General features: G+C 36.9%; 1 protein-coding gene across 1 annotated transcript in view; it reads left to right on the forward strand.

Moving 5' to 3' along the window:
• The first annotated feature begins 4,601 nt into the window (after positions 1-4,601).
• LOC117345077 (chloride transport protein 6-like) overlaps positions 4,602-17,458 on the forward strand; it is an 80,023-nt gene continuing 67,166 nt past the window's right edge. The window contains 5 exon segments of the mRNA XM_033908020.1: positions 4,602-4,705; positions 10,270-10,329; positions 12,369-12,437; positions 12,835-12,900; positions 16,928-16,994. Coding sequence (XP_033763911.1) covers positions 4,628-4,705; positions 10,270-10,329; positions 12,369-12,437; positions 12,835-12,900; positions 16,928-16,994 — 340 coding nt within the window. The 5' untranslated portion in view covers positions 4,602-4,627.

Raw genomic sequence — 17,458 nt, forward strand, 5'->3', positions numbered from 1 at the left:
GTAAGGTAGCGTAATGCAATTAATCGTGGGTATCCGAAGATGTCAAACCTATTGGAAATGACGCCGACGCCGACGCCGGGGTACTAAAACTATTATACCTTTTCATTTCCATCGATTCATGGTTTTATTAACCGGTGTCGATATTTCTTCTCATAATAAAATCATGTATCGACCTGATTAAAAGTCTATAATTGTAGATTAAATATACGTATATTGTGCGTTTGCATAGGGAAATTCATAGCAATATATATCAAGGTACACTGTACATTCTTATCGGTTGCTTAAGACTACCATCTTTAATTTCTTGCAAAATGTGTCGTTAGCAGGAGTCCCTCTCCCCCACCCAAAGAAATACCTCGTCATCATTCTTTGCATTAATTTATTTATAAAACTACTTCTTTGAATATAGGTGATAATGAAAGTTTCTATGTGTCTTATGTTTGTTACACAGTCTGATTTACGAGGCAGTGGTTATCTGGTAATCGATCAATGCCTACGTAAAGAGGTTACCACGCCTACAATTAGTTTAAGACAATATTTTCAGCCAATCGCCAAAGAAAAACAGACTTCAGAATTGGATAATATAAGGAATTTCATATGCGTTCCGACCAGAACCAACAGCTCACATCGAACCGTAAAACATGATGGCTGCAAGGCATAGGATTGAGTCAGAAATGTTGCTTTTTGCAGTAGCCCAGAGAAAGGTGAAACTTGTTCAAATTTTAGTGGACGGCGGAATGGACGTCAACGAAAGAGATGCAACGGGAAAAACTGCCCTAATGTTCGCCTGTATTCGCCATAGTGATTTTGTACTGGAGTCATGGGAAAGGGATGAGAAAATTGTACTGATACTGCTTGGAAACGGTGCTGATGTAAATGTTCGGGATAGGCACGGCAGAACCGCCTTAATGCATGCTGTTAGGAATTCTGCATCTGATTCCATACGAGGTATTTTAGCGGAAATGCGAAATCTTCGCACAAAAACAAGTGGTAGACAATATTTGCTTAAACAGAAAATACATTATTTAGGAAAATCTGTTTCAAAATGATTCATTCTCGAGTAGATGATGACACAGAGATACACTAAGTGCGCTTGCCTATGAGACTGTTACCTATGTAATGCCTGACACTGGAAATTGTCCCAACGGTGCGAATGGCAGTAGGCAAAGTTGGCAATATTTCATCCAAAAACAAAAAGTTTGTGCGTCTTACATTGGAAACATTACCGATTGCGCGTCTGCCAGTACAAGATTAACCAATAGTACGTCTGATAGGAAAACTACATCTGTAGCGCGACTGACACTAAATGCTTGCCCATAGTGCGTCCGCAGTGCACACTTTACTCAGAGGGCGATTGACATGGTCAACTTTACCCATTGTGCGTCTGATATGGGCAACTTTATCAATACCTTGCTGACAGTGAAAACATAACATCTAATGCATGTTTTGGCAAATTTGTCTAATGATTGATTGTTGTTTTTGGTGTTTAATCGTTTCCTATTACAGTCACGGAGGCATGTGCTAAGGCGACGCGCCTCTAATGTATTTATATATACACTACTGTATTTACGTTCATACTTTATATTATCAGATTCCTATTTGTAAACATTTACCGGAAAATATCATTGCTAGATATGTATTGATGAGCGTAATGTACAATGGGATGTTTTTGTTGTAAAGTTAATTAATAAATTTATATATAAACCCTTATACATTTTTTTGTCGAACATCTGGAGACACGTACAATGTTTGATATGGGAACTTTATTTTTATTTTAATATGTGGACGATTACCACCTTTAACACATCAGGTCACCTTATTAGCTTAGGCTAGTGGGGATTCCCATTTAGCCTTTAGACCGATAGGTCGCTGTTTCAAGACATAAGGCGGGCAGGTTATGTTTTCATTGTTCATCCCTATTACAGATCTCATGTCGTGACCAGGATTATTGTCGTCTTCGGGAGCGAAGGAAGCTTAAGGAGTAGTATCAAATCGGAGAGTATATGTTACCTTCCTAGCTTAAACTAACAGGAATTTGTCTTCAGCCTTGTGATAGGATGTTTGCCTTAAGACGACAGGTTGGTAGCTCCAAACAGGGTAGTTTTTTTATTACTCTTTCCTTTTACGCGTGTACATGCATATATTTGTATGTTTTTATCATCAATGGATAAATCATAATTTTCGTATTCTAACACTGCGTATATTTACCTTAAACATATACACCTACACATTTATGAGCGCATTAATGCAATCTCAATCACATGATGGGATTGGTACGCCAGTTTGATCAACATCACAGAAACGCTTCGCTATGAGCTACGGATAATTCAAACGCAGCAAGGATTCTAGTTTAGAACAATTATTCCGTTACTATGACGTCATTTTGGTGCTATGCTGATCATAGTCACGGCAAGGCTTTTAATATTGAGCAAAATTGATTACGAATCAATATCAGAGAAATGAATTTGATTTAAAGATATTATCCTTCCAAATAAGCATACAGGGAAATAGTTGGCATACATATAAAGGACTAGATTTGTATGGTGTTATTAACAATAATAACACATTGTTTTCCTATTTACATTTGTATTTAATATTTCAATAACAAACCAGTCATTGATAAATATTCCATCCATAAACAAATGTTAAAAAAGTGTCTATGTTGATTAAATGTTAACACTTATCTATTCCAGTAAAGTTGATAGGAAGAAGAGAAATCAATATCGAATCTACTTAATATTTCGACATGATTTCTATACTTCTCTAAATAGATCAACTCTTAACGTTGTGTGTCACTCCTGCCAGGCTGATCACAGTGTATCACCTTAACTCGTCATGTTGCTACATAACTTTTGTTAGGTATCAACCGATATGGCTTGTGCCACTGTTGTTCTCCTTGCCCTTACCGCTTCAAAACACATCACTACACTTCAACAGTTTCAACACGTTTTCCCCAAGCAGGAGGCTAGTCCGCCATTAGGACAGATATCGGAGCATATGTGCTTTCATTACTGCCGACATTAGTACTCGAGCTTTTACAAATGTTCACCAGCCTAGTGAAGTGAATTATTTTCTTCCATTGGAGATCCTGGCTTTCGATATAAGATATTTCCGGTCGTCTCAAAGGTCTGTTTCACATTGCTGTTACCATGGGTAAACCAGGAATGGCGTCACGTGTTAGGAGCGGAATCCACGCATGTATTTACAAAGAAGTAGTCCGTAGTTCTCCATTCAACCTAGCCCATTTGACGTTCACGCTGGTTATTGAATGGAACCGCATACCAATGGGGAGGGCCAGTACCCTGATCAATGGACAGAGGACTCCGTGTAAACACTGCAGTTCATGGCTCACGGTACACCAGATTGATAAGCCCATTAACGCTATTTCGAGAGGAACACTTCATCAACCTGCTATTTGACAAAGTTACTAAACGTTCATGGACTGTTAGAATGTTTGGTCCAAGTTACTAAACGTTCATGGACTGTTAGAATGTTTGGTCCCCAACTTTGCCGAACTGTCAGCTTGCTAAAATAGTTACTTCCCGTCATGTTTTAACGAATTCAATAATATTGCTCCAGATCTAATAAAGGTTCGCGCTATCTACCAGTAACAATATAATTACTTCAGATGTATCTAAATTTACAGGGAGACAAAGTATCAAATACGAACTCAGAGTTAGTTTATCGTCATCTTAGAATAGTTGTAGCAATTTAAAGCATTATGTCAACAATGACCATGTACCAGTGCCTACTGTATGCTCATTTGAATTTGGACATGAAACATCACATTTCTTTTTCCAGATATCAATGTCACAGGTACCAAAATATAATACATAATGTCTAGAAACTGTTCTAATCATTGTGAAGAAAATGAAAACAAAAACCTTCTTCTTGGTTTTTCCAATGTCATTGTTAGTTGAAACAGTTTTGGAGTTGTCTAAATACGTTTATATATATGTATGCTTGTGTGTGTGAATATATCATCAGGGTAAATAGTCAATAGAACTGGAAATGTTGATCATAAGTGAGCTGGTGTTAAAAGTTTCATTTTTTCATTCAATATAAATGTCACGTTGGAGAGTAAAGTTCAAAATTGACATGTATATAAATAGGCAGTCACGAACTTACAGTTTAATAATCACAACACAAACCCACACGAAATCACAAACTCCCACCAACACACACCCACCAACGCACACCCATCAACACCTACCGGACCCTCATCATGTCATTGAATCTGGCAATTAACACTCAGGGTTATTTTCTCTAGGACGTTTCAACAGTTTCAGAGGACCCCGAACGGAAGCTGAATCCAAGTATACATATCGAGGATAATTTCAAATCTGAGTGTTTATCACAAGATATAAGTGCCTATATACACACCCACACACCAAACTTTGATTATTATGCATTTTTTAGGTACAAAGTAAATAATCGGTGAATGTCAATTGCAAGTTAACCCTATATTCGTTCAACAAAAATTCTTATTTTCAACTCTCAAATATATTGTTGAAATCTATCGCTGTGTTTGAACTTTCGCAAATTATCATATCAGGTCAGAGTCACATTAGTGTCAGAGGTCAAAGGTCATTCGCGATAAAATGCGGATGAAAGATAGAGCATCATCATGGATGGTTGTATGTGTTGTCGCCGTGGTAACGTACCCAGAAACGACAGCAGTGGTGCGACCCGAGTACAGGAAATGGTAAATATAAAAGTACTAAATCGATGACGGTAATATTTTAACGCTGCGGGGTTATTTAACATTAGATATTCGGTGCATGGTAGAACCGCCCCCTTTTAAGTACGTCCTGTGTATACATATGTGTATACGTCCTAAACGGAGGTACAGTACACGCATTGTATACATGCTTTGTTTACATAGTCACTCTACTTCAAGATAAACAACTATTATTGTCTGTGATACAAGCTTGATCCCGCTTTAAAGTAAACAGATCGTTCATAGAATGAATATATATATAGACATATAGCTAAAAATAGACGGTTATGCAAATGTTAGAAACGATATAATTACCCTTTTACATGATCAGTATATCAAGTCTATTTAAGACCTTCCTTAAGAACTCGGAGAAAATCAGCATTGATGGCTACTCCTTTATCAGGCAGAAATAGGACCAGCCATCATAAAAATGTGAAACTGGAAACCGTTCAAAAAGAAGTTATTGTTCGCTTTCTCATTGAAACTTTTTTAATTGTCATGGATCAAGCTTAAAAACATATAACTCGAAAATTAATATGTTTTTATGCATCTTTTTTGCCCTCAGAACATATAGCGCCAAGGCCATTGACCATGGCTCTTGTTCGATCTGGTGCTCACCCTAGGACCCTTAATCCTTTAACTATTTCAAAGATTATTAAGACTAAAGTTTTCCCGTCTGCACTGTATGGGTGTGAACTGTGGCAATTATCGAGAACCGAATTAATCAAATTAGAGCGCGCTCAAAATTTTATTGTAAAATCCATTCAAGGATTAAACATTAGAACTAGAACTGATATGGCCATTTCCCTAATTGGATGGACCACTATAGAAGGTTTTATTGACATCAGAAAACTTTTATTTCTTGGTCGTCTTTGCAGGCTGGACAGTAAATACTTAACTCATACTATATTTCTCAAACGTCTATTCATGTATCTTTTGAAGGAATCATGTCAAACTGGTTTTATTCCTGATATCGTGAGAATACTTCGCAAGTATGATTTGTTTAATCAGTTGTTGCAGTATACTTCAGATACAGTTTTTCCAAGTAGTTCGAAATGGAAGTCAATCGTCTATAAAGCTGTTTTTAATTGGGAAGAATTAATGATGTACAATAGAATGAATAACGATTCAGATTTCAGTAGGTTTATGCTCATTCAAGATGTAATTTCTCCACATATTTTATGGACAGTAGCACTAAAATTCCCTGAACATCTCAGCAAGTAAAGTAATATAGTTATTATGTACGGATTTAAGATCAACAAACCTTATAGAATTGTGCCATTTCTGTGGTATTTTACATGATGACCGTATATCACATATAGTACTCCATTGTACAAAAACTGAAAGTCTTAGAGACGATCTCTGGTGTCTTATTAGTGCTGTTTTTGATATAGAATTTAGCGTGTTCTTACATTCCTTATCGGAATATAACTTAATTCATGTACTACTTGGTGGCAGTCTTCCCTACAGATTAAGTCCATCTGATCATGTGATATTTGTACTGCATAGTGCTATTTTTGTTGATAAAATGTTGTTGTTATATCAGCATTAATAGTGTAATACACGTATGGCATACAATGTTGTTTTTTTACATGAGTAGTGCCAAATTAATAACTGTTTAATTGATTTATCAATTATTTATCTATTATTATTATTATATCACCCCTTCGTGTGTGTTAATGCCTGTGAAAGCCTGAGAGGACTTTGCTGGTAGGGCTCTCCCCAACCGCTGGAAACCTTAGGCTTCACATGCATTGTAATGATTTTTGTATCATTTGCTACTTTCGTGACCTTTCATTATGTAGTTATTTAACTATTTCATTATGTATTCATTTACCCGGTCATCTCTGTAAATAATTGATGTGTTTATTTTTTTTTTGACAACAATGTATATTTCTTTTTGTAACTCTTCAATTTGGAGGAAATAAAGAAATAATAATACCCTTCCCTCTAAAACACACTGTTGTCAACGATTTTGTTGATATGATCCTGACTGACTTATAAGGTTGTCTAGATATTGCTGTCTCTGAAAAAAAGACCACTCAAAACTGATCTGGAGTGTATAGATATGAATCAAATCAGACAAGCACTATCAAGGGAAATTTTTCGGCATAGCAGTATAATTTTCTTTTTGCCCCGGATATGACGCGAAAGGTGGCGTTACTGGTCAAGATGAAGTATGTGATTGGTCAATGTAGCGGTAAATGCAAAATGCAGATATTCAGTAAAAGATGAAACAAAGTTAAGATTGAATGCAAGCTGAATAAGTGGATGTATCTATTAAAATGACACATCAATAAAATTATATTCCTGATTCAAATGCAGTCTGATTATCACCAAAAAAGATTCAAACTTATATAGTTTTGTTATCCATGCTGAAACGCATTTATTAATAAGTTCGTTAATTTATTTCACCTGCAGTTTTACATTATAACCACCAGCATTAAAAATATGCCGTTTATCTTTTTTTTTAAAGATATTTCTTGTTAAAACTAACACTGAGAAACATCCCGGCGATTTCTTTGTAAATAGTGACGATCAGGCCACCCTTAAAAATATCTTGGTTTGCTGTAACCCAACCAGGGGGTGTTACATATGGGTAGGTACATGTAGGTAGGACTGAAAATTGGTTTATGCAGTTCCAAAAACAGATTTTCAACCTTTAATACGAAAACAGACCAGAATATGGAAATCATTATTCGTTTTGTGTTCTTAAGCAAAAGAAACTTACGCCAACCTTATTTGGGTTTGAGTAGTTTCAAACCTGTAACACATCTTCTGGACATAAATATTCGGAATGTTTAAATCGTTAAAAAACAATGTTTTATTTTTCACAATTACATTTTTGAGTCGGCGTATTTTTTCGCCAAACCATTTTTTTTTTAATTTGGCGTCATCCACTGATCAGTGACACAATTTGTAGAATATAGAATAATTCGTTTAAAAACAATGGTATTGATGATACCTATTCAATTTTCAAGATTTTCGTCTTGGTAAAAATAAGAAGTCTGGTGCACATCGTACTGATCAGAAAGTCACTAAAAACCTCAATTTACCAAAAACCCTCTATAAATCATACTGGCTTTCAACGAAGAAAACCTTCAGAAATCATTGTGAATTGTTTTGTAAAAGGAGGCTCTGTATCAACACCTCAAGGTATTAAAAAGTCCACATAAGACCTAAAAACACTACAAAAAAATATGTCTTGTGTAATGATATGTTAGAAACTACTAGCAGTCAGTAATATCTTGGATTTTGGGTCAATGAACATCTAGATCTTAAACGTGCTTACAGAAACTTGCTTGATCGGCGAGTAGAGCACTCGGTGTTTTGATAGCTAAGATCATTTCTGTGGGTGGTATGTGGTACCGTGCTTTTGGTGACTCTGGGTTTTATTTTTATTGTAGTGTTATTTATTGGTATTATCAATAATTTACAAAATAGAGCAAATGCAGCCATCTTTTGGGTTGGGAAGGAATTCTATTATATGTTTAGGTAAAGGCGACATGGCTTGGAGTGTTTCCGAACGACGGAATGAACGGTCTATATTGTAATGTGAGTTGAAACCGTTGGAAGATAACCGTATTTTGTACAAAGGTTACTCGTGTTCCTCAAGGGAAAGTAGATAATGGGAAACAAATCTAAAGAATTAGCAAGAAAATGTTGTATCCCCAACGTTATAAATGATGATCATAATTAACTAAACCCGCTATGTCAAAAACCAAACAAAAGGTTTTCAACACTGACGAAGAGGCATAGTTTCCCCGCCTTTGTTGTGGTACATGAAACGTTATCGACAATAAATCATCGGTTATTAAAAAAAAGATTAAAAACAGAAACATTATGTCTAGATTTTTAACTAGGTGGCACCTAACCACTATTTCTGTAATAGTGATAGGTATATATATAGGTAGAGTAACACGCGCGCGTTCTTTCGCTCCGTTGAATGGCAGGTTGTGTAATTTCTATGATCAGAAAATTGAAAACGAAATTCATTTTTAAAATGAATGCAATTCATATTCCAATCTTATATTCACTACGTTTAAAAGAGCTACTGAACTGGATAACTTTTTCAAGAGAATATAGATTATCCATTCATTATAACCAGAATTTGGTAGAAGATGAGGTCCTTATTCTCATTTGTCCAATTTATGTAAATTTACGTAAAGAGTTGTTAACAGTATATAAGAAAAAAAGAGCAATGCAACTAGGGTAAATATTTAAAATCAAATTTATCATTAAATTATCACTCCCAACGTGATACTTAGTCATTCTGCCGGTTACCTCCCGTAAGTGATTCTATCCGCCATATTGTTCAGTTCACGATAACTCTAATCGAGATTTGCTCCACGTCAATTTTCAATAAGAATATTTACATTTTCAATTTATGTCTGACTTCTAAATTGTTTGTAGTCTCATAAGTTATCAACTGTCCTCCAACAAGTTAATCTATAAATATAGTACACTATAATTGTCGTAATTACTTTACATGTATATCATGTAACATGAATGCTTAGATTTCTTTATATTGTACACAGTATGATACAATTGAAACTCGGCAGTCCGTAAAACTCGTAATCCAGACGGTTTGGGTTGGGAACGAAGGTGTTCGGATTATCGAGGGTCCACTGTACTTATGAGGCTCAAGGCTTAAAGTTTATTAATAAAATAAATGCCAGTAAACTAATACGTCTAACAACACAACACAACCCCCCCCCCCCCCCCCCCCCCCCCCGATTTCCAAATAACCACACTATTTTTCGACACTAAGAAACATTTGAAAAACATGGTCACTGAATTATCTTTACAATATAATCGGCCTTTTTTGCATTCATCAAATAACCATTGCATCTTCCAGATTCTACTATAATTGTCATAACGACAACCTGTCAAAACATCTTCCAAACCAATTTCTACGGGCTTGCACATCGATTCGAAACATTGGCTAGAATTTAGTTTATAAGTTAATACCATAGCAAATTATTCAACCTGATTTATATCATCATAAAACGATACGATTTTTACAGATTTAATTCACATTTCTACATATCCTAGATAAATCTATATCTATGTTCATTGCAAAAAATCAAGCCACCTGTATTTCAATAAGAGATACTAACTATACGTATATATTTTCAAATTAAAGATATCTCTAATTCAAGTTTATATTCCTATTTAGATATGTTTATTAAAACTAGAGATATTTGTATTCCCACTTATCTCTAATTGTTAGAAATATCTGCATTAAAGATAGACATATCTGTATTTAAGATACATACATGTATATTTGTTAATTAAGATACAGATGTCGCTCATTGTTAAATATATATGTAGAACTATCTGGGTTAACGGTTGATATCAATATATTCAGATAAAAATGCCCCTATTAATTGGTAAACACCCAAATAGCTATGTTGGGCAATTAATTGTCTTTTATAAATCATAGCCCTACATTAACAAGAAGAAGATCAATCCGTAGAATCCAAATCGCCTATGGATTTTTCTTACACCAAATTTTTAAAAAGGAATTTAATGGATGATGTTTTCAGCGTCCCCTGCTTAGCACGAACAACCACGAACAAAACATACTGCCAAGGAAAGATTACGAGGTAAGTAAATAATCTTAAGATACAACAACAACGTCCAAGACAATGACCATAACAACATAACCATCACGTCCCAGACAATGACCATAACAACAGAACCATCACACCCAGACAATGACCATAACAACAGAACCATCATACCCAGACAATGACCATAACAACAGAACCATCACGTCCTAGACAATGACCATAACAACAGGACCATCACACCCAGACAATGACCATAACAACAGGACCATCATACCCAGACAATGACCATAACAACAGAACCATCACGTCCTAGACAATGACCATAACAACAGAACCATCATACCCAGACAATGACCATAACAACAGAACCATCATACCCAGACAATGACCATAACAACAGAACCATCATACCCAGACAATGACCATAACCATAGAACCATCATACCCAGACAATGACCATAACAACAGAACCATCATACCTAGACAATGACCATAACAATAGAACCATCATACCCAGACAATGACCATAGCAACAGAACCATCATACCCAGACAATGACCATAGCAACAGAACCATCATACCCAGACAATGACCATAACAACAGAACCATCACGTCCCAGACAATGACCATAACAACAGAACCATCATACCCAGGCAATGACCATAACAACAGAACCATCATACCCAGACAATGACCATAACCATAGAACCATCATACCCAGACAATGACCATAACAACAGAACCATCACGTCCCAGACAATGACCATAACAACAGAACCATCATACCCAGACAATGACCATAACAACAGAACCATCATACCCAGACAATAACCATAACAACAGAACCATCATACCCAGACAATGACCATAACAACAGAACCATCATACCCAGACAATGACCATAACAACAGAACCATCATACCCAGACAATGACCATAAAAACAGAACCATCATACCCATACAATGACCATAACAACAGAACCATCATACCCAGACAATGACCATAACAACAGAACCATCATACCCAGACAATGACCATAACAACAGAACCATCATACCCAGACAATGACCATAACAACAGAACCATCATACCCAGACAATGACCATAACAACTGAACCATCATACCGGGACAATGACCATAACAACTGAACCATCATACCGGGACAATGACCATAACAACAGAGCCAGATTTAAGCATTATAGAATTTAAGTAAAGTTCCTCTACATCTAAGTTATGTTTTCTTTAATCGACTATTGCTTCGCTCTTGATTTGTTTATGTGAAATATTCTACATCACAGCTGCTTTTCTCAAATTATATCTAGTTTGACAATCACAAGGTGCTAATTGTTGCGACTGATTTTTGTGTTTTTGTCAACAATCTCGATATCTTGTACGTCAATCGTGTCATCCTTCATTGATAATGCAAACACAGTATCACAATAACAAAAATAACAACAATCAACTGGGAGTCTACATGTCCCTGTGCTTTGCAGGTATTAGGCGCGTACTGGTAAATAACCATGCAGGTGTATTTAGTTTATACGAGGGCGGATTGATAGATTTTAAGTTGCGAGCCTCGTATATTAATATGAGGATCACGACTGACAAATCAGCATTTCAAGGACCAACTAATATATATTTTTTTTTGGTAAATAAACTTCCATGTATCGTACACATGTTTTGTGTTGCTACACTTCCTAACCCTGTAGGCCTTTTCTGTGTTATGGAATTTATTTTCTGATAAGCTGAAAAACTCAGAGAAGAACTCGAACTAATGTGAAAATTAATGATTCTGTAATTCATATTGATGCAATCTATATTATTTATGCAGTACTTGTTATATTTTACTTTTCTATTTTGTGTAATTGAATATTCATCAACACTGAACATCTTGGAACTACTTTTTCTTATGCCAGGCGGCGTGTCTAATATACGGCGCAGATACAAATAGCCGGCGGATGTTACATATCTAACTGTATCGGGTTGTGTAAAATGATAGTTTGATGTTTATGAACTTTAAGAAATGTTTCCCTGGAATAAGACATGTTTTTTTCTTGTTACCTGTCCAGAGCCTAGATTACGATCGCTGTTTTAACAGGCCGTACGGGGTTTATGTTGACGAACTTAGTCAACGGCAGGTATGTAAAAATAACAAATTGATCTGCGTTTCAATTTTCTAAATTGAAATCTATCAATTGTAATTTAATCAATGGTTGGTTATTCAAAGTTTGATTTGTCATAATTGATACTTTTGATTTGATATGAATTGATTTGAATGTGACCAAGCATTTGACGAGGAAATCGTGTAGTTATCATAAGAATTTATGGTATTTAACCTTCCATTTCTCATATTTTTGATCGACAAGAGGAATTAAAATTTCCTGATATAATGTGTGTCCACTACTCGTGTAACATGAACTAAGTTCATATTTTGTAAATCATACAATTTACCAGTTCTACTTTGTCTTGGTGTGGTAACTAATTTAAGGTTTGTATTCATATTTAAGTTTTTATTTTTACTTTCTTTTCGTTCAGTCTGCTACAAAGCTCGCCATTACGAAATGGGTAGTAACTTTCATAGTGGGACTTCTGACCGGACTGGTAAGTTAATTGATGTTTTCTTGTTATGATGAGATAGATAGTGCTGACAAATATCTCTAGATCGGGTGTTACCCTGTAGAGCCCCTCAGATAGATAGTGCTGACAAATATCTCTAGATCGGGTGTTACGCTGTAGAGCCCCTCAGATAGATAGTACTGACAAATATCTCTAGATCGGGTGTTACGCTGTAGAGACCATGAGATAGATAGTGATGACAAATATCTCTAGATCGGGTGTTACCCTGTAGAGCCCCTCAGATAGATAGTACTGACAAATATCTCTAGATTGGGTGTTACCCTGTAGAGCCCCTCAGATAGATAGTACTGACAAATATCTCTAGATCGGGTGTAACCCTGTAGGGACCATGTGATAGATAGTACTGACAAATATCTCTAGATCTAGTGTTACCCTGTAGAGCCCCTCAGATAGATAGTGCTGACAAATATCTCTAGATCGGGTGTTACCCTGTAGAGCCCCTCAGATAGATAGTACTGACAGATATCTCTACATCTAGTGTTACTCTGTAGAGACCATGAGATAGATAGTGCTGACAAATATCTCTAGATCTAGTGTTACCCTGTAGAGCCCCTCAAATAGATAGTACTGACAAATATCTCTAAATCTAGTGTTACTCTGTAGAGACCATGTGATAGATAGGGCTGACAAATATCTCTACATCTAGTGTTACTCTGTAGAGCCCCTCAGATAGATAGTACTGACAAATATCTCTAGATCGGGTGTTACCCTGTAGGGACCATGTGATAGATAGTGCTGACAAATATCTCTACATCTAGTGTTACGCTGTAGAGACCATGAGATAGATAGTGCTGACAAATATCTCTAGATCGGGTGTTACCCTGTAGAGCCCTTCAGATAGATAGGGCTGACAAATATCTCTAGATCGGGTGTTACGCTGTAGAGCCCTTCAGATAGATAGTGCTGACAAATATCTCTAGATCGAGTGTTACCCTGTAGAGACCCTCAGATAGATAGTACTGACAAATATCTCTAGATCTAGTGTTACTCTGTAGAGACCATGAGATAGATAGTGCTGACAAATATCTCTAGATCGGGTGTTACGCTGTAGAGACCATGAGATAGATAGTGATGACAAATATCTCTAGATCGGGTGTTACCCTGTAGAGCCCCTCAGATAGATAGTACTGACAAATATCTCTAGATTGGGTGTTACCCTGTAGAGCCCCTCAGATAGATAGTACTGACAAATATCTCTAGATCGGGTGTAACCCTGTAGGGACCATGTGATAGATAGTACTGACAAATATCTCTAGATCTAGTGTTACCCTGTAGAGCCCCTCAGATAGATAGTGCTGACAAATATCTCTAGATCGGGTGTTACCCTGTAGAGCCCCTCAGATAGATAGTACTGACAGATATCTCTACATCTAGTGTTACTCTGTAGAGACCATGAGATAGATAGTGCTGACAAATATCTCTAGATCTAGTGTTACCCTGTAGAGCCCCTCAGATAGATAGTGCTGACAAATATCTCTACATCTAGTGTTACGCTGTAGAGACCATGAGATATATAGTGATTACAAATATCTCTAGATCTAGTGTTACGCTGTAGAGACCATGAGATAGATAGTGCTGACAAATATCTCTAGATCTAGTGTTACCCTGTAGAGCCCCTCAGATAGATAGTGCTGACAAATATCTCTAGATCTGGTGTTACCCTGTAGGGACCATGTGATAGATAGTACTGACAAATATCTCTAGATCTGGTGTTACCATGTAGAGACCATGTGATAGATAGAGATGGCAAATATCTCTAGATCGGGTGTTACCCTGTAGAGCCCCTCAGATGGATAGTACTGACAAATATCTCTAGATCGGGTGTTACCCTGTAGAGCCCCTCAGATAGATAGTACTGATCAATATCTCTGCATCTAGTGTTACGCTGTAGAGACCATGAGATATATAGTGATGACAAATATCTCTAGATCTAGTGTTACCCTGTAGAGCCACTCAGATAGATATTACTGACAAATATCTCTAAATCGGGTGTTACCCTGTAGAGCCCCTCAGATAGATAGTACTGACAAATATCTCTAGATCTAGTGTTACCCTGTAGAGCCCCTCAGATAGATAGTGCTGACAAATATCTCTAGATCGGGTGTTACGCTGTAGAGCCCCTCAGATAGATAGTGCTGACAAATATCTCTAAATCTAGTGTTAATCTGTAGAGACCATGTGATAGATAGGGCTGACAAATATCTCTACATCTAGTGTTACTCTGTAGAGCCCCTCAGATAGATAGTACTGACAAATATCTCTAGATCGGGTGTTACCCTGTAGGGACCATGTGATAGATAGTGCTGACAAATATCTCTACATCTAGTGTTACGCTGTAGAGACCATGAGATAGATAGTGCTGACAAATATCTCTAGATCGGGTGTTACCCTGTAGAGCCCCTCAGATAGATAGGGCTGACAAATATCTCTAGATCGGGTGTTACGCTGTAGAGCCCTTCAGATAGATAGTACTGATAAATATCTCTAGATCTAGTGTTACTCTGTAGAGACCATGAGATAGATAGTGCTGACAAATATCTCTAGATCGGGTGTTACCCTGTAGAGCCCCTCAGATAAATAGTACTGACAAATATCTATAGATTGGGTGTTACCCTGTAGAGCCCCTCAGATAGATAGTACTGACAAATATCTCTAGATCGGGTGTAACCCTGTAGGGACCATGTGATAGATAGTACTGACAAATATCTCTAGATCTAGTGTTACCCTGTAGAGCCCCTCAGATAGATAGTACTGACAGATATCTCTACATCTAGTGTTACTCTGTAGAGACCATGAGATAGATAGTGCTGACAAATATCTCTAGATCTGGTGTTACCCTGTAGGGACCATGTGATAGATAGTACTGACAAATATCTCTAGATCTGGTGTTACCATGTAGAGACCATGTGATAGATAGAGATGGCAAATATCTCTAGATCGGGTGTTACTCTGTAGAGACCATGATATAGATAGTGCTGACAAATATCTCTAGATCTAGTGTTACCCTGTAGAGCCCCTCAGATAGATAGTACTGACAAATATCTCTAGATCGGATGTTACCCTGTAGAGCCCCTCGGATAGATAGTACTGACAAATATCTCTAGATCTAGTGTTACCCTGTAAAGCCCCTCAGATAGATAGTGCTGACAAATATTTCTAGATCTGGTGTTACCCTGTAGGGACCATGTGATAGATAGTACTGACAAATATATCTAGATCTTGTGTTACCATGTAGAGACCATGTGATAGATAGAGATGGCAAATATCTCTAGATCGGGTGTTACCCTGTAGAGACCATGTGATAGATAGTACTGACAAATATCTCTAGATCTGGTGTTACCCTGTAGAGCCCCTCAGATAGATAGTACTGACAAATATCTCTAGATCGGGTGTTACCCTGTAGAGCCCCTCAGATAGATAGTACTGACAAATATCTCTGCATCTAGTGTTACTCTGTAGAGACCATGAGATAGATAGTGCTGACAAATGTCTCTACATCTAGTGTTACGCTGTAGAGCCCCTCAGATAGATAGTACTGACAAATATCTCTAGATCGGGAGTTACCCTGTAGAGCCCCTCAGATAGATAGTACTGACAAATATCTCTAGATCGGGTGTTACCCTGTAGAGCCCCTCAGATAGATAGTACTGACAAATATCTCTAGATCGGGTGTTACCCTGTAGAGCCCCTCAGATAGATAGTACTGACAAATATCTCTAGATCGGATGTTACCCTGTAGAGCCCCTCAGATAGATAGTACTGACAAATATCTCTAGATCGGGTGTTACCCTGTAGGGACCATGTGATAGATAGTACTGACAAATATCTCTAGATCGGGTGTTACCCTGTAGAGACCATGTGATAGATAGTACTGACAAATATCTCTAGATATGGTGTTACCCTGTAAAGACTATGATGAACGATGATGAACTGCTCCCAACATCAGTCTTTAATTCATGTATGATATGTGTTTCTGTTGACTCTCTTACAGGTGGCGCTTTTTATAGACTTTATCGTGAAGAAATTGTCAAAAATGAAATTTAGCACCGTCGAGGACTGTATCCTTGGAATATCTTTGTTAATACATTGTACATTAGTTGTTTAGAATTATCATAGTAGGAACTGTAAACGTGGACATTTACCCGAGGGGAAAATTTTCGCTATTTACACGGAATTCTTTTGATTGCGAAAATTCTCCCTCACACGTATTATGTTGATATCGATTTGCGTAATCTCGAATTATAACCGAAGGTTGATCTATCGCGAAAATCACCCCCATGCGTATAGTTTACATATCGAAAACGCGAAATTGACCCTCCGCGAAAGTAACCACGTTTACAGTAATAAGGACTTCAATTTATCGTATATTGATGATGAGTTGCGTTTATATAACAATAAACATTTATTGATGTAATAATATATCGATAGACATTGAACGTGTCACACACATACTAAAAAACGGGAATTAAAAAAACGCTGTCATATCATTACATCATAAATGTTCAACTTCAAATTATAAAAA

This window comes from Pecten maximus, chromosome 16, assembly GCF_902652985.1.
Source record: "Pecten maximus chromosome 16, xPecMax1.1, whole genome shotgun sequence".
NCBI lineage: Eukaryota > Metazoa > Mollusca > Bivalvia > Pectinida > Pectinidae > Pecten > Pecten maximus.